The 24,794-nt window shown below is 49.2% G+C and overlaps 1 protein-coding gene and 1 long non-coding RNA gene across 13 annotated transcripts in view; one reads left to right on the forward strand and one right to left on the reverse strand.

The window, feature by feature from the left end:
• Positions 1-16,901, forward strand: part of LOC118380901 (calpain-3-like) — a 72,265-nt gene extending 55,364 nt beyond the window's left edge. Inside the window, exons 17-21 of the mRNA XM_052508668.1 lie at positions 7,297-7,365; positions 7,492-7,570; positions 8,070-8,186; positions 9,051-9,109; positions 16,756-16,901. Of these exons, the coding sequence (XP_052364628.1) occupies positions 7,297-7,365; positions 7,492-7,570; positions 8,070-8,186; positions 9,051-9,109; positions 16,756-16,782 (351 nt within the window). The 3' untranslated portion in view covers positions 16,783-16,901. The remainder of the gene's footprint in view (positions 1-7,296; positions 7,366-7,491; positions 7,571-8,069; positions 8,187-9,050; positions 9,110-16,755) is intronic.
• Positions 16,902-16,953: 52 nt separating this feature from the next.
• On the reverse strand, positions 16,954-20,932 carry LOC127924215 (uncharacterized). 12 transcript variants are annotated; one of them, XR_008117218.1, is made up of 5 exons: positions 19,822-20,932; positions 18,164-19,769; positions 17,702-18,053; positions 17,234-17,291; positions 17,062-17,175 (listed from the first exon to the last, which is right to left on the reverse strand). It is a non-coding gene; the product is annotated as an uncharacterized LOC127924215 (long non-coding RNA). The 12 variants fall into 12 exon arrangements; XR_008117208.1 differs by having other exon boundaries at positions 16,954-17,079; positions 17,112-18,053; XR_008117209.1 differs by having other exon boundaries at positions 17,234-18,053.
• Positions 20,933-24,794: the final 3,862 nt, after the last annotated feature.

Below are 24,794 nucleotides of genomic sequence, written 5' to 3' on the forward strand. Positions count from 1 at the left end.
GAGGTGGGGTTTCAGGTGTCTCCGGAAGGTGGTGATTGACTCCGCTGTCCTGGCGTCGTGAGGGAGTTTGTTCCACCATTGGGGGCCAGAGCTCGAACAGTTTTCTGGGCTGAGCGGGAACTGTACTTCCTCAGTGGTAGGGAGGCGAGCAGGCCAGAGGTGATATAGAACGCAGTGCCCTGTTTGGGTGTAGGGCCTGATCAGAGCCTGGAGGTACTGAGGTCCGTTCTCCTCACAGCTCCTAGGCAAGCACCATGGTCTTGTAGCGGATCTCTCTTCAACTGAAGCCAGTGGAGAGAGAGCGGAGGAGCTGGGTCACTGAGAGAACTTGGGAAGGTTGAACACCAGACGGGCTGCGGCGTTCTGGATGAGTTCTCAGGGGTTTAATGGCACAGGCAGGGAGCCCAGCCAACAGCGAGTTGCAGTAATCCACTCACGGGAGATGACAAGTGCCTGGATTAGGACCTCCCGCTTCCTGTGTGAATCCTACTCAGCGGATGTTGTAGAGCATGAACCTACAGGAACGGGCCACCGCCTTGATGTTACGGATAGAACGACAGGGTTTTGTTCAGATCACGCCAGGTTTAAAGCGCTCTGGGATGGACACAATGGAGTTGTCAACCGTGATGGCGAGATCATGGAACGGGCAGTCCTTCCCCGGGAGGAAGAGCTGCGCCGTCTTGCCGAGGTTTTTGAGGTGGTGATCCGTCTCCACACTGATATGTCTGCCAGACATGCAGAGATGCGTTTTAGCCACCTGGTCATCAGAAGGGGGAAAGGAGAAGACCCTCCTGTGTCAGGTCTGCATAGCAATGATAGGAGAGACCATGTGAGGTTATGTCAGAGAAGTGACTCCTGGGTCAGGTTGTCTGAGAGGGCCTAGAACAGAGCCCTGGGGGACACCAGTGGTGAGAGCTCCTGGGTGAGGTTGTCTCGCCAGACCCACCTGGTAGGAGCGGCCTGTCAACTAGGACGCAATTGCGTGGGCCGCGCCGGAGATGCCCAACTCGGAGAGGGTGGAGAGGAGGATCTGATGGTTCACAGTATCGAAGGGCCGATAGGTCTAGAAGGATGAGAGCAGAGGAGAGAGAGTTAGCTTTCAGTGCGGAGCGCCTCCGTGATACAGAGAAGAGTTGTCTCAGTTGAATGACTAGTCTTGAAACCTGACTGATCAGGTTTTGGATCAAGAAGGTCATTCTGTAGATAGAGAGCTCCTGGGTCAGGTTCAAGAGTTTTGAGAGAAAGAAAGAACCCTACTGGTCTGTAGTTGTTGACATCGGAGGGATCGAGTGTAGGTTTTTTCAGAAGGGGTGCAACTCTCGCTCTCTTGAAGACGGAAGGGACGTAGATAGAGATAGAGACCCTCCTGGGTCAGGTTGTGTTGTCTGTAGATAGAGACCCTCCTGGATCAGGTTGTTTTGTCTGTAGATAGAGCCCTCCTAGGTCAGGTTGTGTTGTCTGTAGATAGAGACGCTCCTGGGTCAGGTTGTCTGTAGATAGAGCCCTCCTGGGTCAGGTTGTCTGTAGATAGAGACCCTCCTGGGTCAGGTTGTCTGTAGATAGAGACCCTCCTGGGTCAGGTTGTCTGTAGATAGAGACCCTCCTGGGTCAGGTTGTCTGTAGATAGAGACTCTCCTAGGTCAGGTTGTCTGTAGATAGAGACCGTCCTGGGTCAGGTTGTGTTGTCTGTAGATAGAGCCCCTCCTGGGTCAGGTTGTGTTGTCTGTAGATAGAGACCCTCCTGGGTCAGGTTGTGTTGTCTGTAGATAGAGCCCCTCCTGGGTCAGGTTGTGTTGTCTGTAGATAGAGACCCTCCCGGGTCAGGTTGTGTTGTCTGTAGATAGAGACCCTCCTGGGTCAGGTTGTGTTGTAGCTCTGAACTAGCTCACCTAATTCCAGTGGTGTAAAGTACTAGAGAACGGCTGGGGGTCCCCCAGGAGAGGTTAGAGAACGGCTGGGGGTCCCCAAGGAGAGGTTAGAGAATGGCTGGGGGTCCCCAGGGAGAGGTTAGAGAACAGCTGGGGGTCCCTGAGGAGAGGATAGAGAACGGCTGGGGGTCCCCAGGGAGAGGTTAGAGAATGGCTGGGGTCCCCAAGGAGAGGATAGAGAACGGCTGGGGGTCCCCAGGGAGAGGTTAGAGAACGGCTGGGGGTCCCGAGGAGAGGATAGAGAACGGCTGGGCGTCCCCAAGGAGAGGTTAGAGAACGGCTGGGGTCCCCAAGGAGAGGTTAGAGAACGGCTGGGGGTCCCCAAGGAGAGGTTAGAGAACGGCTGGGGGTCCCCAAGGAGAGGTTAGAGAATGGCTGGGGGTCCCCAGGAGAGGTTAGAGACTTTACTATTTAATATTTTTAGAGAAACTGGGGTCCCCAAGGAGAGGTTAGAGAACGGCTGGGGGTCCCCAAGGAGAGGTTAGAGAATGGCTGGGGTCCCCAGGAGAGGTTAGAGAACGGCTGGGGGTCCCCAAGGAGAGATTAGAGAACGGCTGGGGGTCCCCAGATAGGATAGAGAACGGCTGGGGTCCCATATTTTTGGGAACGGCTGGGGGTCCTTTTTAGAGAATAGCTGGGATCCCCAAGGAGAGGATAGAGAACGGCTGGGGTCCCCAAGGAGAGGTTAGAGAATGGCTGGGGTCCCCAAGGAGAGGTTAGAGAACGGCTGGGGGTCCCCAGGGAGAGGTTAGAGAAGCTGGGGTAAGTATATTTTTAAGAGTACTTTTTTCCCAAATAGTAGAACGGCTGGGGTCCCCAAGGGGGTTGAGAAGCTGGGGTCCCCAATTTTCTATAAACGGTATCTTTAGAGAGGTTAGAGAACGGCTGGGGGTCTCAAGTAAGGAAGAGAAAGGCTGGGTCCCCAAGGAGATTTTAGAAACGGCTGGGGGTCCCCAGGTTGACTAATCCCCCAAGGAGAGGATCGTCAAGGGCTCCCCAGGGAGAGGTTAGAGAAGCTGGAAGGTTAGAGAACGGCTGGGGTCCCCAAGGAGAGGATAGAGAACAGCTGGCGGCCCCCAAGGAGATTTTAGAATGGCTGGGGGTCCCTGAGGAAGGTTAGAGAACGGCTGGGGGTCGCCAAGGAGAGGATAGAAACGGCTGGGGTCCCCAGGGAGAGGTTAGAGAACAGGGGGTCCCCAAGGAGAGGTTAGAGAATGGCTGGGGTCCCCAAGGAGAGGATAGAGAATGGCTGGGGGTCCCCAAGGAGAGGTTAGAGAACGGCTGGGGGTCCCCAAGGAGAGGTTAGAGAATGGCTGGGGGTCCCCAGGGAGAGGTTAGAGAATGGCTGGGGGTCCCCAAGGAGAGGTTAGAGAATGGCTGGGGGTCCCCAAGGAGAGGTTAGAGAACGGCTGGGGGTCCCCAAGGAGAGGTTAGAGAACGGCTGGGGGTCCCTAAGGAGAGGTTAGAGAATGGCTGGGGTCCCCAAGGATTAGAGAATGGCTGGGGTCCCCAAGGAGAGGATAGTTGGGGGAGAATAGAGAACGGCTGGGGTCCCCAAGGAGAGGTTGGAGAACGGCTGGGGTCCCCAAGGAGAGGTTAGAGAACGGCTGGGATCCCCAAGGAGAGGATAGAGAACGGCTGGGGTCCCCAAGGAGAGATTAGAGAATGGCTGGGGTCCCCAAGGAGAGGTTAGAGAACGGCTGGGGGTCCCCAGGGAGAGGTTAGAGAACGGCTGGGGTCCCCAAGGAGAGGTTAGAGAACGGCTGGGGTCCCCGAGGAGAGGTTAGAGAACGGCTGGGGTCCCCAAGGAGAGGTTAGAGAACGGCTGGGGTCCCCAGGAGAGGAGAGGCTTCCCAGAGGAGAACGGCTGGGGTCCCCGAGGAGAGGTTAGAGAACGGCTGGGGGTCCCCAAGGAGAGGGAGAATGGCTTGGGGTCCCTGAGGAGAGGATAGAGAATGGCTGGGGTCCCCAAGGAGAGGATAGAGAACGGCTGGGGTCCCCAAGGAGAGGATAGAGAATGGCTGGGGTCCCTGAGGAGAGGTTAGAGAATGGCTGGGGTCCCCAAGGAGAGGTTAGAGAATGGCTGGGGGTCCCCAAGGAGAGATAGAGAACGGCTGGGGGTCCCCAAGGAGAGGATAGAGAACGGCTGGGGTCCCCAGGAGAGGTTTAGGGAACGGCTGGGGGTCCCCAAGGAGAGGATAGAGAATGGCTGGGATCCCCAAGGAGAGGTTAGAGAACGGCTGGGGTCCCCAAGGAGAGGTTAGAGAATGGCTGGGGTCCCCAAGGAGAGGTTAGAGAACGGCTGGGGGTCCCCAGGGAGAGGTTAGAGAACGGCTGGGGTCCCCAAGGAGAGGTTAGAGAACGGCTGGGGTCCCAAGGAGAGGTTAGAGAACGGCTGGGGGTCCCCAAGGAGAGGTTAGAGAACGGCTGGGGTCCCCAAGGAGAGGATAGAGAACGGCTGGGGGTCCCCGAGGAGAGGTTAGAGAACGGCTGGGGGTCCCCAAGGAGAGGTTAGAGAACGGCTGGGGGTCCCCAAGGAGAGGTTAGAGAACGGCTGGGGGTCCCTGAGGAGAGGTTAGAGAACGGCTGGGGGTCCCCAAGGAGAGGTTAGAGAACGGCTGGGGGTCCCCAGGGAGAGGTTAGAGAATGGCTGGGGGTCCCTGAGGAGAGGTTAGAGAACGGCTGGGGGTCCCCAAGGAGAGGTTAGAGAACGGCTGGGGGTCCCCAGGGAGAGGTTAGAGAACGGCTGGGGGTCCCCAAGGAGAGGATAGAGAACGGCTGGGGGTCCCCAAGGAGAGGATAGAGAATGGCTGGGGGTCCCCAAGGAGAGGTTAGAGAACGGCTGGGGGTCCCCAGGGAGAGGTTAGAGAATGGCTGGGGGTCCCCAGGGAGAGGTTAGAGAACGGCTGGGGGTCCCCAAGGAGAGGTTAGAGAATGGCTGGGGGTCCCCAAGGAGAGGTTAGAGAACGGCTGGGGGTCCCCAAGGAGAGGTTAGAGAACGGCTGGGGTCCCTGAGGAGAGGTTAGAGAATGGCTGGGGTCCCCAAGGAGAGGTTAGAGAATGGCTGGGGGTCCCCAAGGAGAGGATAGAGAACGGCTGGGGGTCCCCAAGGGAGGGATAGAGAACGGCTGGGGTCCCCAAGGAGAGGTTTGGGAACGGCTGGGGGTCCCCAAGGAGAGGATAGAGAACGGCTGGGATCCCCAAGGAGAGGATAGAGAACGGCTGGGGTCCCCAAGGAGAGGTTAGAGAATGGCTGGGGTCCCCAAGGAGAGGTTAGAGAACGGCTGGGGGTCCCAGAGGAGAGGTTAGAGAACGGCTGGGGGTCCCCAAGGAGAGGTTAGAGAACGGCTGGGGGTCCCCGAGGAGAGGTTAGAGAACGGCTGGGGGTCCCCAAGGAGAGGTTAGAGAACGGCTGGGGGTCCCCAAGGAGAGGTTAGAGAACAGCTGGGGTCCCAGAGGAGAGGTTAGAGAACGGCTGGGGTCCCCGAGGAGAGGTTAGAGAACGGCTGGGGTCCCCAAGGAGAGGTTAGAGAATGGCTGGGGTCCCTGAGGAGAGGATAGAGAACAGCTGGGGGTCCCCAAGGAGGTTAGAGAACGGCTGGGGGTCCCCAAGGAGAGGATAGAGAATGGCTGGGGGTCCCTGAGGAGAGGTTAGAGAACGGCTGGGGGTCCCCAAGGAGAGGATAGAGAACGGCTGGGGGTCCCCAAGGAGAGGTTAGAGAATGGCTGGGGGTCCCTGAGGAGAGATTAGAGAACGGCTGGGGGTCCCCAAGGAGAGGATAGAGAACGGCTGGGGGTCCCCAGGGAGAGGTTAGAGAATGGCTGGGGGTCCCTGAGGAGAGGTTAGAGAACGGCTGGGGGTCCCCAAGGAGAGGATAGAGAACGGCTGGCGGTCCCCAAGGAGAGGATAGAGAATGGCTGGGGGTCCCTGAGGAGAGGATAGAGAACGGCTGGGGGTCCCCAGGGAGAGGTTAGAGAACGCCTAACCAGCTAAGATGATATTGTAAGATACACATACACAAGCACACAGTCTAGGCTATTGATTAGAACTTAGTACGATAAAACAGGTCCCTAGCAGACCAACACAATATGACACTTGTTACGCGAAATGGGGATTTAAAAGAGAGAGAAAGAGAGAAAAGCACACTTGTGTACATTTGTAAACTATGCTTAGTTTAGCCCCGAACTGCCGTCTCTTATGGGTCAGAATATAATGATGTAATTACGTGTCGAAGGTCTCCGACAGGGTGTCTCTTCGTGGACGACTTTCTGCTTCTCTGATGACACACTTTTCTGGTTACAGGGTGTAACTCTCTGGTTGTCCTTACGATGTCAGGGTCCTTTTGTCTTAGTGGTCTGTTTCCTCGCCCGTGTTCTGAAGAGGGTCATCTGAGGACAGCCAGCCCTGTAGCTCAGGGCTCACAGCGTAGGAATGAAAGCAGTGTAGACACACGATTCGATGGAGAGTGGGGACCGGGTGGTCCTGCTTGAATTCACCCTCTTAGACACAGTTACTCATCCGTAACATGGATTTGGTAGAAAGTTCCTTTGTCTTCAACCTCGTGTTGCGTTTTGAGGTTGCTGACCTTTCAGACCTTGGCTGCAGCTCAGGGTCACTTAGTCTGATCTGTTAATTCTTAACTCACAGGTTTTATATACGCTTGGGTCAGAAATGGGCATCGCCGCCTTTAGGGCAATTCTCTGGGCGTACCAAGTTACGAGGCAAGGTCTGGATTTTACTCAGATCCGATTTAAACTAACGAACTAACTTCCCATTTCATCTTTACAGAAACATTATCTTTGATCTGGACAACGTACAATATGCAAACATCACGCACATACTAGGAAAACTCTTAGTTACAATGTTTAAACATCACACACATACTAGGAAAACTCTTAGTTACGACATTTAAACATCACGCACATACTAGGAAAACTCTTAAAGTTACAATGTTTTCGTTATAACGTCGTCCTTTAACTTTTAATAAACATAACAAAAAAATGACATTACATTTTCATATTCCATCTATCGTCACGAAACCTATCGTCCCAAAGTCCATTTATTGCATGTAAATGTTCTGAGGCCGATTCTCCACAGTGAGAGGACAAAGGAAGTTTGTCTCCTGCCTTAGTTTTACAATGGGCGTGAGGTGTCATAAAATCACCCCATCTCCATTACCTCTCGGTCTCTTGCCCTCTGCTGGGTGTGAAAGATGTCTCTGTAGGATTGCGGTCCACGGTAACCTGACCCGAGCCGGCCAGTAATGACAGGAGTGTAGAAACAGGTCATTCTGAGCTAAGTGACTGTTTGTTGAAATGGTTGATTGTGAGTTCCCATGTGTTTGGCGTCTTAACGGTAGCTTCCTAGATGGACGGGACGGGCAGACTCAACCTGCAGGAGTTCAGACATCTCTGGAACAAGATCAAACAGTGGCAGGTGAGTTCTTCTTCTTCTTCCTCGTCAGAAAGATGGGTTGTCCCTTATTTCCCCTTGTGTTGAAACTCCCAATGGCACTGTAGACATAGTCAGATGTATAGATTTACAACTGCTCTGTTCCTTTAGGGAATTTTCCAACACTACAACTCGGACCAGGCTAGTAGCATCAACAGCTACGAAATGAGAAATGCTGTCAACGATGCAGGTAAGAGCATCTTAAAGTTGTGTTTACCAGGTTTAAATAGAATAAAATCTTCATGTAGATTGGATCTCAGCGACTGGTTAAATAAAGGTGAAAAAAAAAATGTTTAAAACTACAAGGAGATGGAAAGACATGTTTTGTTTTAAATGGACAGCTGACAGACTGAACAGCCTAATGTGTCTCTCCAATATCTCCCATCTCTGACGATCATGTGACTGTTCAGGCTTCCGTCTCAACAATCAGCTCTATGACATCATCACTGAACTAATGTGTCTGTCCAATATCTCCCATCTCTGACGGTCATGTGACTGTTCAGGCTTCCGTCTCAACAATCAGCTCTATGACATCATCACTGAACTAATGTGTCTGTCCAATATCTCCCATCTCTGACGGTCATGTGACTGTTCAGGCTTCCGTCTCAACAATCAGCTCTATGACATCATCACTGAACTAATGTGTCTGTCCAATATCTCCCATCTCTGACGGTCATGTGACTGTTCAGGCTTCCGTCTCAACAATCAGCTCTATGACGTCATCACCATGCGTTACGCCGACGAGAGCATGAACATCGACTTTGACAGCTTCATCAGCTGTCTGGTCCGGCTCGAAGCCATGTTCAGTAAGTCACAGACAAACACCTCACCTCATCGCCGTATTACACTGATCCCAGATCTGTTTTTCCACTCCTGGCCATGCAGGTCTGGTATTACACTGATCCCAGATCTGTTTGTCCACTCCTGGCCATGCAGGTCTGGTATTACACTGATCCCAGATCTGTTTGTCCACTCCTGGCCATGCAGGTCTGGTATTACACTGATCCCAGATCTGTTTGTCCACTCCTGGCCATGCAGGTCTGGTATTACACTGATCCCAGATCTGTTTGTCCACTCCTGGCCATGCAGGTCTGGTATTACACTGATCCCAGATCTGTTTGTCCACTCCTGGCCATGCAGGTCTGGTATTACACTGATCCCAGATCTGTTTGTCCACTCCTGGCCATGCAGGTCTGGTATTACACTGATCCCAGATCTGTTTGTCCACTCCTGGCCATGCAGGTCTGGTTACTGTACATGGTGATGTAAAAAGGGCTTTACATTTGAGTTGGTTTGATTTATTTGACATTTAAAAACACAACTCATGCACACATGTGAATACAACCAGGCTGCGTCACATCCGACCGTGATTGGGAGGCCCGTAGGGCGGCACACAATTATCCCAGCGTTTTCCGGGTTTGGCCGGGGTAGGACGTCATTATAAATGAGAATTTGTTCTTAATTGACTTGCCTAGTTAAATAAATGTTTAAAAAAATAAATAAATAAATAAACACATTTAAAACACAACTCAACCACACATGTACACAACAAATTCAAAGTAAATGCAAATTTAAAAAATGAAAAAAAAAAATATATATATTTCAAATTTTGGTTCTCTTAATATATAAATCTTTGGTTTAATGATTCATTACATGGGGTTTGTTTGCAGGGGCGTTCCAGGCCTTCGACCAGGATGGAGATGGTACGATCAGACTCAGTGTCTTGGAGGTAAGAATATGCTGCTCATTCTATCATACATTACGGACCAGTAACATGTTGTTACTACCGCCTTTGGTCCAGCTCACGTCCAGCTCGCGTTCAGCTCACGTCCAGCTCGCGTTCAGCTCGCGTTCAGCTCGCGTCCAGCTCGCGTTCAGCTCGCGTTCAGCTCGCGTTCAGCTCACGTCCAGCTCGCGTTCAGCTCGCGTTCAGCTCGCGTCCAGCTCGCGTCCAGCTCGCGTCCAGCGCGTTCAGCTCGCGTTCAGCTCACGTTCAGCTCGCGTTCAGCTCACGTCCAGCTCACGTTCAGCTCACGTTCAGCTCGCGTTCAGCTCACGTTCAGCTCACGTTCAGCTCAGGACAACAACTGTGTTCCCAACCTAACTGACACTACCTGTCTATGTTGTGTTACCAACCTAACTGACACTACCTGTCTATGTTGTGTTCCCAACCTAACTGACACTACCTGTCGTACCCTGTCGACATAGCCCCTTACTGCACAGGCATAAGGACAACAACCGTGTTCCCAACCTAACTGACACTACCTGTCGTACCCTGTCGACATAGCCCCTTACTGCACAGGCATAAGGACAACAACCGTGTTCCCAACCTAACTGACACTACCTGTCTATGTTGTGTTACCAACCTAACTGACACTACCTGTCTATGTTGTGTTACCAAATTCAGCGGTTCTCAAACTTTTGGGTCCGGGGACCCCTTTCGTGAACTCAGGGGAGATAAAAGAAGGGGTTTTTACTTTGACTTCGGCAGTGCCGACCGAACCAAGTCAGTGCATGTGCAGTGCCGACCGAACCAAGTCAGTGCATGTGCAGTGCCGACCGAACCAAGTCAGTGCATGTGCAGTGCCGACCGAACCAAGTCAGTGCATGTGCAGTGCCGACCGAACCAAGTCAGTGCATGTGCAGGGGAACCAAGTCAGTGCATGTGCAGTGCCGACCGAACCAAGTCAGTGCATGTGCAGTGCCGACCGAACCAAGTCAGTGCATGTGCAGTGCCGACCGAACCAAGTCAGTGCATGTGCAGTGCCGACCGAACCAAGTCTCGGTAGATAAAAGAAGGGGGTTTTACTATGACTTCGTCAGTGCATGACCGAACCAAGTCTCGGCGCTGGGAAGGAACATTTTAAAGGCCCCTCATCTGAGAGCAGTTTTGTACACATTTTTACAGTTTTAAAGTTTAAATTACATTTATGTTTGAGTAAATACATTTTGGGGAAATACAAGAAGAATTGAGATAAACCATGTATAATTGGTGGAGTACTGTGGATACCAAAAATATTACATAATATATAATAATAATATATGCCATTTAGCAGACGCTTTTATCCAAAGCGACTTACAGTCATGTGTGATATGGGTGGTCCCAGGGAAAATATTAGCGCCATACCAACTGAGCTACAGAAGGACCACATTGTATTGCATTGAACACTGAACAAAACTATAAATGCAAAATGTAAAGTGTTGGTCCCATGTTTCATGAGCTGAAATAAAAGATCCCAGAAATTACGAACAAAGTTTATTTATCTCAAATATTGTGCACAAATGTGTTTACATCCTTGCTTGTGACCATTTCTCCTTTGCCAAGATAATCCATCCACCTAACAGGTGTAGCATATCAAGAAGCTGATTAAACAGCATGAACATCACACAGGTGCACCTTGTGCTGGGGACAATAAAATGTGCAGTTTTGTCACACAACACAATGGCCACAGATGCCACAAGTTTTGAGGGAGCGTGCAATTGGCCTGCTGACTGCAGGAATGTCCACCAGAGCTGTTGCCAGAGAATTGAATGTTCATTTCTCTACCATAAGCCGCCTCCAACGTCGTTTTAGATGATTTGGCAGCCGAAACGTCCTCACAACAGCAGACCACGTCAGTTCAGGACCTCCACATCTGGATTCTTCACCGGCGGGATCTGAGCCACCCGGACAGCTGATGAAACTGTGGGCTTATTTCTACACAAACTGTAAGAAACCGTCTCAGGGAAGCTCATCTGCGTGCTTGTTGTCCTCACCAGGGTCTTGACCTGACTGCAGTTCGGCATCGTAACCAACATAAATATGGCAAATGTTCCACCTTCGACTGGCACGCTGGAGAAGTGTGCTTCAATGGTATTGGCAGGCATAAGCTACGAAAAACGAACACAATTGCATTTCATCAATGGCAATTTGAATGCACAAAGATACCGTTACGCGATCCTGAGGCCCGTTGTCGTGCCATTCATAGGCCGCCATCACCTCATGTTTCAGCATGATAATGCACGGCTCCATGTCACAAGGATCTGGACACAATTCCTGGAAGCTGAAAATGTCCCAGTTCTTCCATGGTCTGCATACTCACCAGACATGTCAAATTGCCATCAAATTGCCATTGATAAAATGCAATTGTGTTTGTTGTTCGTAGCTTATCCCTGCCCATACCATAACCCCGCCGTCACCACGGGGCACTCTGTTCACAACGTTGACATCACCAAACCGCTCACCTCACATTCCTGCAGTCAGCAGGCCAATTGTACGTCCCTCAAAACTTGTGACATCTGTGGCCATTGTGTTGTGTGACAAAACTGCACATTTTTGAGTGACCTTTTATTGTCCCCAGCACAAGGTGCACCTGTGTAATGATCATACTGTTTAATCAGCTTATTGATATGCTACACCTGTCAGGTGGAGGGATTATCTTGGCAAAGGAGAAATGCTCACGAGCAAGGATGTAAACAAATTTGTACACAAAATTGTAGAGAAATATGCTTTTTGTGAGTAAGGAACATTTCTGCGATCTTTAATAATTTCAGCTCGTGTTCAGCTGTGTATTTTTGTTCAGTGTATTTAGAGAGATACAGTGCCTTGCGAAAGTATTCGGCCCCCTTGAACTTTGCGACCTTTTGCCACATTTCAGGCTTCAAACATAAAGATATAAAACTGTATTTTTTTGTGAAGAATCAACAACAAGTGGGACACTATCATGAAGTGGAACAACATTTATTGGATATTTCAAACTTTTTTAACAAATCAAAAACTGAAAAATTGGGCGTGCAAAATTATTCGGCCCCTTTACTTTCAGTGCAGCAAACTCTCTCCAGAAGTTCAGTGAGGATCTCTGAATGATCCAATGTTGACCTAAATGACTAATGATGATAAATACAATCCACCTATGTGTGTAATCAAGTCTCCGTATAAATGCACCTGCACTGTGATAGTCTCAGAGGTCCGTTAAAAGCGCAGAGAGCATCATGAAGAACAAGGAACACACCAGGCAGGTCCGAGATACTGTTGTGAAGAAGTTTAAAGCCGGATTTGGATACAAAAACATTTCCCAAGCTTTAAACATCCCAAGGAGCACTGTGCAAGCGATAATATTGAAATGGAAGGAGTATCAGACCACTGCAAATCTACCAAGACCTGGCCGTCCCTCTAAACTTTCAGCTCATACAAGGAGAAGACTGATCAGAGATGCAGCCAAGAGGCCCATGATCACTCTGGATGAACTGCAGAGATCTACAGCTGAGGTGGGACACTCTGTCCATAGGACAACAATCAGTCGTATATTGCACAAATCTGGCCTTTATGGAAGAGTGGCAAGAAGAAAGCCATTTCTTAAAGATATCCATAAAAAGTGTTGTTTAAAGTTTGCCACAAGCCACCTGGGAGACACACCAAACATGTGGAAGAAGGTGCTCTGGTCAGATGAAACCAAAATTTAACTTTTTGGCAACAATGCAAAACGTTATGTTTGGCGTAAAAAGCAACACAGCTCATCACCCTGAACACACCATCCCCACTGTCAAACATGGTGGTGGCAGCATCATGGTTTGGGCCTGCTTTTCTTCAGCAGGGACAGGGAAGATGGTTAAAATTGATGGGAAGATGGATGGAGCCAAATACAGGACCATTCTGGAAGAAAATCTGATGGAGTCTGCAAAAGACCTGAGACTGGGACGGAGATTTGTCTTCCAACAAGACAATGATCCAAAACATAAAGCAAAATCTACAATGGAATGGTTCAAAAATAAACATATCCAGGTGTTAGAATGGCCAAGTCAAAGTCCAGACCTGAATCCAATCGAGAATCTGTGGAAAGAACTGAAAACTGCTGTTCACAAATGCTCTCCATCCAACCTCACTGAGCTCGAGCTGTTTTGCGAGGAGGAATGGGAAAAAATGTCAGTCTCTCGATGTGCAAAACTGATAGAGACATACCCCAAGCGACTTACAGCTGTAATCGCAGCAAAAGTTGGCGCTACAAAGTATTAACTTAAGGGGGCTGAATAATTTTGCACGCCCAATTTTTCAGTTTTTGATTTGTTAAAAAAGTTTGAAATATCCAATAAATGTCGTTCCACTTCATGATTGTGTCCCACTTGTTGTTGATTCTTCACAAAAAAATACAGTTTTATATCTTTATGTTTGGAGCCTGAAATGTGGCAAAAGGTCGCAAAGTTCAAGGGGGCCGAATACTTTCGCAAGGCACTGTATTTGATTTGTTCAACTGATAATACCCCTCTATCTCTCCCCTCTATGTCTCTCCTCTATGTCTCTCCTCTATGTCTCTCCTCTATCTCTCCCCTCTATTGTCTCTCCTCTATGTCTCCCCTCTATGTCTCTCCTCTGTCTCCCCTCTGTCTCCCCTCTATGTCTCTCCTCTATGTCTCTCCTCTATGTCTCTCCTCTATGTCTCTCCTCTTGTCTCTCCTCTATGTCTCTCCTCTATGTCTCTCCTCTATGTCCTAACTGATAATACCCCTCTATGTCTCTCCTCTATGTCTCTCATCTATGTCTCTCCTCTATGTCTCCCCTCTATGTCTCCCCTCTATGTCTCTCCTCTATGTCTCTCCTCTATGTCTCTCCTCTATGTCCTCCTCTATGTCTCTCCTCTATGTCTCTCCTCTATGTCTCCCCTCTATGTCTCTCCTCTATGTCTCTCCTCTATTGTCTCTCCTCTATGTCTCTCCTCTATCTCTCCCCTCTATCTCTCCTCTATGTCTCTCCTCTATGTCTCTCCTCTATGTCTCTCCTCTATGTCTCTCCTCTATTATCTCTCCTCTATGTCTCTCCTCTATGTCTCTCCCCTGTCTCTCCTCTATGTCTCTTCGCTATGTCCTAACTGATAATACGCCTCTATGTCTCTCCTTTATATCTCTCCTCTATGTCTGTCCTCTATGTCTCTCCTCTATGTCTCTCCTCTATGTCTCTCCTCTATGTCCTAACTGATAATACCCCTCTATGTCTCTCCTCTATGTCCTAACTGATAATACCCCTCTATGTCTCCTCTATGTCTCTCCTCTATGTCTCTCCTCTATGTCCTAACTGATAATACCCCTCTATGTCTCTCCTCTATGTCTCTCCTCTATTGTCTCTCCTCTATGTCTCCCCTCTATGTCTCTCCTCTATGTCTCTCCTCTATTGTCTCTCCTCTATTGTCTCTCCTCTGTCTCTCCTCTCTTGTCTCTCCTCTATGTCTCTCCTCTATGTCTCTCCTCTATCTCTCCCCTCTATATCTCTCCTCTATGTCTCTCCTCTATGTCTCTCCTCTATGTCCTAACTGATAATACCTCTCTATGTCTCTCCTCTATATCTCTCCTCTATGTCTCTCCTCTATGTCTCTCCTCTATCTCTCCCCTCTATGTATCTCCTCTATGTCTCTCCTCTATTGTCTCTCCTCTATTATCTCTCCTCTATGTCTCTCCTCTATGTCTCTCCTCTATGTCTCCCTCTATGTCTCTCCTCTATGTCTCTCCTCTATGACTCTCCTCTATGTCTCTCCTCTATGTCTCTCCTCTATGTCTCTCCTCTATGTCTCTCCTCTGTCTCTCCTCTATGTCTCTCCTCTATGTCTCTCCTCTTGTATCTCCTCTATGTCTCTCCTCTGTCTCTCCTCTATGTCTCTTCTCTATGTCCTAACTGATAATACCCCTCTATGTCTCTCCTCTATATCTCTCCTCTATGTCTCTCCTCTATGTCTCTCCTCTGTCTCTCCTCTATGTCTCTCCTCTATGTCTCTCCTCTTGTATCTCCTCTATGTCTCTCCTCTGTCTCTCCTCTATGTCTCTTCTCTATGTCCTAACTGATAATACCCCTCTATGTCTCTCCTCTATATCTCTCCTCTATGTCTCTCCTCTATGTCTCTCCTCTATGTCTCTCCTCTATGTCTCTCCTCTATGTCCTAACTGATAATACCCCTCTATGTCTCTCCTCTATGTCCTAACTGATAATACCCCTCTGTCTCCTCTATGTCTCTCCTCTATGTCTCTCCTCTATTGTCTCTCCTCTATTGTCTCTCCTCTATGTCTCTCCTCTCTTGTCTCTCCTCTGTCTCTCCTCTATCTCTCTCCTCTATCTCTCCCCTCTATATCTCTCCTCTATGTCTCTCCTCTGTCTCTCCTCTATGTCTCAACTGATAATACCTCTCTATGTCTCTCCTCTATTGTCTCTCCTCTATGTCTCTCCTCTATGTCTCTCCTCTATCTCTCCCCTCTATGTCTCTCCTCTATGTCTCTCCTCTATTGTCTCTCCTCTTATCTCTCCTCTATGTATCTCCTCTATGTCTCTCCTGTATGTCTCTCCTCTATCTCTCCCCTCTATTGTCTCTCCTCTATGTCTCCCCTCTATGTCTCTCCTCTATGTCTCCCCTCTATGTCTCCCCTCTATGTCTCTCTTCTATGTCTCTCCTCTATGTCTCTCTTCTATGTCTCTCCTCTTGTCTCACCTCTGTCTCTCCTCTATGTCTCTCCTCTATGTCTCTCCTCTATGTCTCTCCTCTATGTCCTAACTGATAATACCCCTCTATGTCTCTCCTCTATGTCTCTCCTCTATGTCTCTCCTCTATGTCTCTCCTCTATGTCTCCCCTCTATGTCTCTCCTCTATGTCTCTCCTCTATGTCTCTCCTCTATCTCTCCCCTCTATCTCTCCTCTATGTCTCTCCTCTATGTCTCTCCTCTATCTCTCCCCTCTATATCTCTCCTCTATGTCTCTCCTCTATGTCTCTCCTCTATGTCTCTCCTCTATTATCTCTCCTCTATGTCTCTCCTCTATGTCTCTCCTCTGTCTCTCCTCTGTCTCTTCTCTATGTCCTAACTGATAATACCCCTCTATGTCTCTCCTCTATATCTCTCCTCTATGTCTCTCCTCTATGTCCTAACTGATAATACCCCTCCATGTCTCTCCTCCATGTCCTAACTGATAATACCCCTCTATGTCTCCTCTATGTCTCTCCTCTATGTCTCTCCTCTATGTCCTAACTGATAATACCCCTCTATGTCTCCTCTATGTCTCTCCTCTATTGTCTCTCCTCTATGTCTCCCCTCTATGTCTCTCCTCTATGTCTCTCCTCTATTGTCTCTCCTCTATTGTCTCTCCTCTATTGTCTCTCCTCTATGTCTCTCCTCTATTGACTCGCCTCTATGTCTCTCTTCTATGTCTCTCCTCTATTGTCTCTCCTCTATGTCCTAACTGATAATACCCTCTACGTCTCCTCTATGTCTCTCCTCTATGTCTCTCCTCTATGTCTCTCCTCTATGTCTCTCCTCTATGTCTCTCCTCTATCTCTCCTCTATTTCTCTACTCTATGTCCTAACTGATAATACCCCTCTATGTCTCTCCTCTATCTCTCCCCTCTATGTCTCTCCTCTATGTCCAGTGGCTCCAGCTGACCATGTATGCCTAGATTTCCAGAAAGGTGTTCTCAGCCAATCGGCCTCTCAGGTGACACACACCCAACGTGAAGAACAGAGGCGAACTACCAGCATTTACCTCAAGTCGTGACAGTGCCAGACCGTAGCGCTAACCCTGCCAGTACCACATCCACCACCTTCGTCCTGTTCACCTCACGTCATCCCCCAGTCCTCACAATAGACTGCTACTCTTACCAGTCCATACTACTTACAACTCCATCACATCCTTCTCCATCTCTCTCTCCCTCTAACCTTCTCCTTCCCCATCTCTCTCTCTCTCTCCCTCTAACCTTCTCCTTCCCCATCTCACTCTCTCTCTAACCTTCTCCTTCCCCATCTCCCTCTCCCTCTAACCTTCTCCTTCCCCATCTCCCTCTCCCTCTAACCTTCTCCTTCCCCATCTCCCTCTCCCTCTAACCTTCTCCATCTCTCTCTCCCTCTAACCTTCTCCTTCCCCATCTCTCGCTCCCTCTAACCTTCTCCATCTCCCTCTCCCTCTAACCTTCTCCATCTCCCTCTCCCTCTAACCTTGTCCCTCTCTCTCTCCCTCTAACCTTCTCATTCCCCATCTCCCTCTCCCTCTAACCTTCCCCCTCTCCCTCTAACCTTCTCCATCTCTCGCTCCCTCTAACCTTCTCCATCTCCCTCTCCCTCTAACCTTCTCCTTCCCTCTCTCTCTCCCTCTAACGTTCTCCTTACCCATCTCCCTCTTCCTCTAACCTTCTCCATCTCTCTCTCCCTCTAACGTTCTCCTTCCCTCTCTCTCCCTCTAACCTTCTCCTTCCCTCTCTCTCTCCCTCTAACGTTCTCCTTCCCCCTCTCTCTCCCTCTAACCTTCTCTTTCCCCTTCTAACCTTCTCCATCTCCATCTCCCTCTAACCTTCTCCTTACCCATCTCTCTCTCCCTCTAACCTTCTCCATCTCTCTCTCCCTCTAACCTTCTCCTTCCCCATCTCCCTCTGCCTCTAACCTTCTCCATCCCTCTCTCTCTGCCTCTAACCTTCTCCTTCCCCATCTCCCTCTCCCTCTAACGTTCTCCTTCCCCATCTCTCTCTCCCTCTAACCTTCTCCTTCCCTCTCTCTCTGCCTCTAACCTTCTCCTTCCATCTCTCTCTGCCTCTAACCTTCTCCTTCCCTCTCTCTCTGCCTCTAACCTTCTCCTTCCCTCTCTCTGCCTCTAACCTTCTCCTTCCCCCTCTAACCTTCTCCTTCCCCCTCTCTCTCTCCCTCTAACCTTCTCCTTCCCTCTCTCTCTGCCTCTAACCTTCTCCTTCCCTCTCTCTGCCTCTAACCTTCTCCTTCCCCCTCTAACCTTCTCCTTCCCCCTCTCTCTCTCCCTCTAACCTTCTCCTTCCCTCTCTCTCTCCCTCTAACCTTCTCCTTCCCTCTCTCTGCCTCTAACCTTCTCCTTCCCTCTCTCTCTGCCTCTAACCTTCTCCTTCCCTCACTCTCTCTCCCTCTAACCTTCTCCCTCTCTCTCTGCCTCTAACCTTCTCCTTCCCTCTCTCTCTCTGCCTCTAACCTTCTCCTTCCCTCTCTCTGCCTATAACCTTCTCCTTCCCCATCTCTCTCTGCCTCTAACCTTCTCCTTCCCTCTCTCTGCCTCTAACCTTCTCCTTCCCCCTCTCTCTCTGCCTCTAACCTTCTCCTTCCCTCTCTCTCTGCCTCTAACCTTCTCCTTCCCTCTCTCTGCCTCTAACCTTCTCCTTCCCTCTCTCTCTGCCTCTAACCTTCTCCTTCCCTCTCTCTCTGCCTCTAACCTTCTCCTTCCCTCTCTCTGCCTCTAACCTTCTCCTTCCCTCTCTCTGCCTCTAACCTTCTCCTTCCCTCTCTCTGCCTCTAACCTTCTCCTTCCCTCTCTCTCTCCCTCTAACCATCTCCTTCCCTCTCTCTGCCTCTGGCCTTCTCCTTCCCTCTCTCTCTGCCTCTAACCTTCTCCTTCCCTCTCTCTGCCTCTAACCTTCTCCATCTCTCTCTGCCTCTAACCTTCTCCATCTCTCTCTCCCTCTAACCTTCTCCATCTCTCTCTCCCTCTAACGTTCTCCTTCCCCATCTCCCTCTCCCTCTAACGTTCTCCTTCCCTCTCCCTCTCCCTCTAACATTCTCCTTCCATCTCTCTCTCCCTCTAACCTTCTCCTTCCCTCTCCCTCTCCCTCTAACCTTCTCCTTCCTTCTCCCTCTCCCTCTAACGTTCTCCTTACCCATCTCTCTCTCATTCTAACCTTCTCCATCTCTCTCTCCCTGTAACGTTCTCCTTACCCATCTCCCTCTCCCTCTAAACTTCTCCTTCCCTCTCCCTCTAACGTTCTCCTTACCCATTTCTCTCTCCCTCTAACCTTCTCCATCTCTCTCTCCCTCTGACGTTCTCCTTACCCATCTCCCTCTCCCTCTCCCTCTAACGTTCTCCTTACCCATCTCTCTCTCCCTCTAACCTTCTCCTTACCTATCTCTCTCTCCCTCTAACGTTCTCCTTCCCTCTCCCTTTCCCTCTAACCTTCTCCTTACCCATCTCTCTCTCCCTCTAACCTTCTCCATCTCTCTCTCCCTCTAACGTTCTCCTTCCCTCTCCCTTTCCCTCTAACCTTCTCCTTACCTATCTCTCTCTCCCTCTAACGTTCTCCTTCCCTCTCCCTCTCCCTCTAACCTTCTCCTTACCCATCTCTCTCTCCCTCTAACCTTCTCCATCTCTCTCTCCCTCTAACGTTCTCCTTCTCCTTCTCTCTCTGCCTCTAACCTTCTCCTTCCCTCTCCCTCTAACGTTCTCCTTACCCATTTCTCTCTCCCTCTAACCTTCTCCATCTCTCTCTCCCTCTGACGTTCTCCTTACCCATCTCCCTCTCCCTCTCCCTCTAACGTTCTCCTTACCCATCTCTCTCTCCCTCTAACCTTCTCCTTACCTATCTCTCTCTCCCTCTAACGTTCTCCTTCCCTCTCCCTCTCCCTCTAACCTTCTCCTTACCCATCTCTCTCTCCCTCTAACCTTCTCCATCTCTCTCTCCCTCTAACGTTCTCCATCTCTCTCTCCCTCTAACCTTCTCCATCTCTCTCTCCCTCTAACGTTCTCCTTCTCCTTCTCTCTCTGCCTCTAACCTTCTCCTTCCCTCTCCCTCTAACGTTCTCCTTACCCATTTCTCTCTCCCTCTAACCTTCTCCATCTCTCTCTCCCTCTAACCTTCTCCTTACCCATCTCCCTCTCCCTCTCCCTCTAACGTTCTCCTTACCCATCTCTCTCTCCCTCTAACCTTCTCCTTACCTATCTCTCTCTCCCTCTAACGTTCTCCTTCCCTCTCCCTCTCCCTCTAACCTTCTCCTTACCCATCTCTCTCTCCCTCTAACCTTCTCCATCTCTCTCTCCCTCTAACGTTCTCCTTCTCCTTCTCTCTCTGCCTCTAACCTTCTCCTTCCCTCTTTCTCTAGGTCTCAGGTTTCTCTCGTTTCCTCTCCTAACCATGTCCATTTCCCAGTATTGCTGAAATGTCAGTCTCCTCTGAATCGCCATTTTTTGTATTTTTATTTCCCCCCCCTCCTTACCACATGTACAAGTCTTTCTCTCAGGCATCCAACACACACAACCTCTCTTTCTCTGACATGATACGTCACAGAGCTGCTTCTTCATGATCCAACAAATATCCATCTTTTCAAATATTCACTGTTTCATTCCTCTGGGAACATCTGCGCCTGGCGTTCAAAGCCTTTTGCCTGCTGGCTGATCCAACCCTCCCCTATAATACCTCATGTCATATGTTTCCCACCCGATATATCAACCCTACCCAGTGTGGTGCTCTGCCAAGCCTCTTCTCCACATCGCTCCAGTGAAGACCACAGTTCTCTAATGGACAACGAACGGAGGGACCGGAGACGTGTTGGAAGAATAATCCCCCTATCAGGTTCTGAAACACTGATACACAGATTCGACAGAAAAGTGTCTGTAGAATCTGTCAGTCCTACCAATGGACCAATGAGGCTGACATAGAACAGACAGAACCGGCTAAGAACACTACTCCTCCTCCTTACCCTCCGCTGTACAACCAGGACCATGTAGAAGCCTCCTTAGCCCCTCCTCCTTAACCTGCGTTGTACGACCAGGACCAGGCAGAAGCCTCCCTAGTTCCTCCTCCTCCTCCGCTGTAAGACCAGGACCAGGCTGAAGCCTCCCTAGTTCCTCCTCCTCCTCCTCCTCCTCCTCCTTCTCCTCCTCCTCCTCCTCCTCCTCCTCCTCCTTCTCCTCCTCCTCCTCCTCCTCCGCTGTACGACCAGGACCAGGCAGAAGCCTCCCTAGTTCCTCCTCCTCCTCCTCCTCCTCCTCCTCCGCTGTATTCACTGACCAGGACCAGGCAGAAGCCTCCCTAGTTCCTCCTCCTCCCCCTCCAACCCTCCTCCTTCTCCTCCTCCTCCTCCTCCTCCTCCTCCGCTGTAAGACCAGGACCAGGCTGAAGCCTCCCTAGTTCCTCCTCCTCCTCCTCCTCCGCTGAACGACCAGGACCAGGCAGAAGCCTCCCTAGTTCCTCCTCCTCCTCCTCCTCCGAACGACCAGGACCAGGCTGAAGCCTCCCTAGTTCCTCCTCCTCCTCCTCCGCTGAACGACCAGGACCAGGCTGAAGCCTCCTAGTTCCTCCTCCTCCTCCGTATCGACCAGGACCAGGCTGAAGCCTCCCTAGTTCCTCCTCCTCCTCCTCCGTACGACCAGGACCAGGCTGAAGCCTCCCTAGTTCCTCCTCCTCCTCCGGCTGACCAGGACCAGGCAGAAGCCTCCCTAGTTCCTCCTCCTCCTCCTCCGCTGAACGACCAGGACCAGGCTGAAGCCTCCCTAGTTCCTCCTCCTCCTCCGTACGACCAGGACCAGGCTGAAGCCTCCCTAGTTCCTCCTCCTCCTCCTCCGTACGACCAGGACCAGGCTGAAGCCTCCCTAGTTCCTCCTCCTCCTCCTCCGTACGACCAGGACCAGGCTGAAGCCTCCCTAGTTCCTCCTCCTCCTCCTCCGTACGACCAGGACCAGGCTGAAGCCTCCCTAGTTCCTCCTCCTCCTCCTCCGTACGACCAGGACCAGGCTGAAGCCTCCCTAGCCTGGTGAAGAGCTCCCTACAGGGTTCAACGTATGAAGACGTGAATATGATTTATTGGGTTGGACTGTTTTGTTTTTGTGGTTTCATACTAAAGCTTCGGTCAAATGAGTGTAATGCATTTTTAATCATCTTAACCCAATAAATAATGGTGTAGTTATTGGTTGGTCTGCTTGTATCCGTGGTTCTCCAGTGAATTAGAGGATATTTCTCAAAAAACGGTCAAATCTGTTGAGGTGAGCGAAACCGCTGTTCAGTCAGAATCCTTTTAGTTCAAGACATTCTTATCAAGCACATACACAACTACAAATGAAATACAAAATAAAACAGAGGCTTGTAATTATGTTGCAAATATATATATATATATATTATTTTTATTTTAAGGTTTGTTCTATTTGATAACATTCGCTAATAAAATATCTGTAGCACATCCGGTCGGGCTAAAAACGTATTAACAAATTGATCGTAGAAACTCAGGAATGATGTTTTGCCTCAGATAATAGGGGAGGAGTTAAGGTTCACACGTCTGTAGGTATCTCTTCCTGAAGATGGCGACCTCTGTTAGAGATCACAGGTTGACCAGAGAGACCTCAGCACCTCAGCGTGTGTACAACCCGGCGCTGCCCACGCCATGGATACGGTGTCACAACGACCAGATCATTGGTTGAACATTCTTTCACATTGATTCAAATATAATTACGTGTGTTTTTTTTTAATACAATACCAGAAAAAGTTTGGTGCGCGATGATGCATCAACTTGGTTTGTGTAATGTTGAGTGTTGTCAGGGTTTTAGTTTGGTTGGTTTGTGTAATGTTGAGTGTTGTCAGGGGTTTAGTTTGGTTGGTTTGTGTAATGTTGAGTGTTGTCAGGGGTTTTAGTTTGGTTGGTTTGTGTAATGTTGAGTGTTGTCAGGGGTTTAGTTTGGCTGGTTTGTGTAATGTTGAGTGTTGTCAGGGTTTTAGTTTGGTTGGTTTGTGTAATGTTGAGTGTTGTCAGGGGTTTTCGTTTGGTTGGTTTGTGTAATGTTGAGTGTTGTCAGGGGTTTTCGTTTGGTTGGTTTGTGTAATGTTGAGTGTTTTCAGGGGTTTAGTTTGGCTGGTTTGTGTAATGTTGAGTGTTGTCAGGGGTTTAGTTTGGTTGGTTTGTGTAATGTGTGTCATCAGAGGTGCTTTGAGGTGTGGCGTTGGAATTGGGTCCTGATTCTGTTCGTCAATCTCTTCAACCCCTCAACCATCTTCCTCTCTACACAGTCATCCTTCAAAACAAACATTTACTTACTGTGGGACTTACTTACTGTGGGACTTACTTACTGTGGGACTTACTTACTGTGGGACTTACTTACTGTGGGATATCCTCCCTGCTCTATTTAAACACTTACTGTGGGATATCCTCCCTGCTCTATTTAAACACTTACTGTGGGACTTACTTACTGTGGGATATCCTCCCTGCTCTATTTAAACACTTACTGTGGGACTTACTTACTGTGGGACTTACTTACTGTGGGACTTACTCTATTTGGGACTTACTTACTGTGGGACTTACTTACTGTGGGACTTACACTTACTGTGGGATATCCTCCCTGCTCTATTTAAACACTTACTGTGGGATATCCTCCCTGCTCTATTTAAACACTTACTGTGGGACTTACTGTGGGATATCCTCCCTGCTCTATTTAAACACTTACTGTGGGATATCCTCCCTGCTCTATTTAAACACTTACTGTGGATATCCTCCCTGCTCTATTTAAACACTTACTGTGGGACTTACTTACTGTGGGACTTACTTACTGTGGGATATCCTCCCTGCTCTATTTAAACACTTACTGTGGGACTTACTTACTGTGGGACTTACTTACTGTGGGACTTACTTACTGTGGGATAGCCTCCCTGCTCTATTTAAACACTTACTGTGGGACTTACTTACTGTGGGACTTACTTACTGTGGGACTTACTTACTGTACTGTGGGACTTACTTACTGTGGGACTTACTTACTGTGGGACTTACTTACTGTGGGATAGCCTCCCTACTCTATTTAAACACTTACTGTGGGACTTACTTACTGTGGGACTTACTTACTGTGGGACTTACTTACTGTGGGACTTACTTACTGTGGGACTTACTTACTGTGGGACTTACTTACTGTGGGATAGCCTCCCTACTCTATTTAAACACTTACTGTGGGACTTACTTACTGTGGGACTTACTTACTGTGGGACTTACTTACTGTGGGACTTACTTACTGTGGGACTTACTTACTGTGGGACTTACTTACTGTGGGATAGCCTCCCTGCTCTATTTAAACACTTACTGTGGGACTTACTTACTGTGGGACTTACTTACTGTGGGACTTACTTACTGTGGGACTTACTTACTGTGGGACTTACTTACTGTGGGATAGCCTCCCTACTCTATTTAAACACTTACTGTGGGACTTACTTACTGTGGGACTTACTTACTGTGGGACTTACTTACTGTGGGACTTACTTACTGTGGGACTTACTTACTGTGGGATAGCCTCCCTACTCTATTTAAACACTTACTGTGGGACTTACTTACTGTGGGACTTACTTACTGTGGGACTTACTTACTGTGGGATAGCCTCCCTGCTCTATTTAAACACTTACTGTGGGACTTACTTACTGTGGGATAGCCTCCCTGCTCTATTTAAACAAACACCCACATTCTGGATGCCTTCCACACTAGATTCACAGCAATACCCAATAATGACTAGTAAGTACAATCCCACTCATTCATATGAGTTCAATAAAGGTGAAATCAAATAAACGAACAAACAGGGATTACGTTTGAATTGTTATCACGCCTGTCTCAACAATGAGGACACATTATCTACCCTCATCATACACACCTGTTCATGTATAGGAACACAGTGAACCGACACTAGAAAATATAATAGAACCGTCACTAGAAAATATAATAGAACCGT

This window comes from Oncorhynchus keta, unplaced genomic scaffold (assembly GCF_023373465.1).
Source record: "Oncorhynchus keta strain PuntledgeMale-10-30-2019 unplaced genomic scaffold, Oket_V2 Un_contig_383_pilon_pilon, whole genome shotgun sequence".
NCBI classification, from domain to species: Eukaryota; Metazoa; Chordata; class Actinopteri; order Salmoniformes; family Salmonidae; genus Oncorhynchus; species Oncorhynchus keta.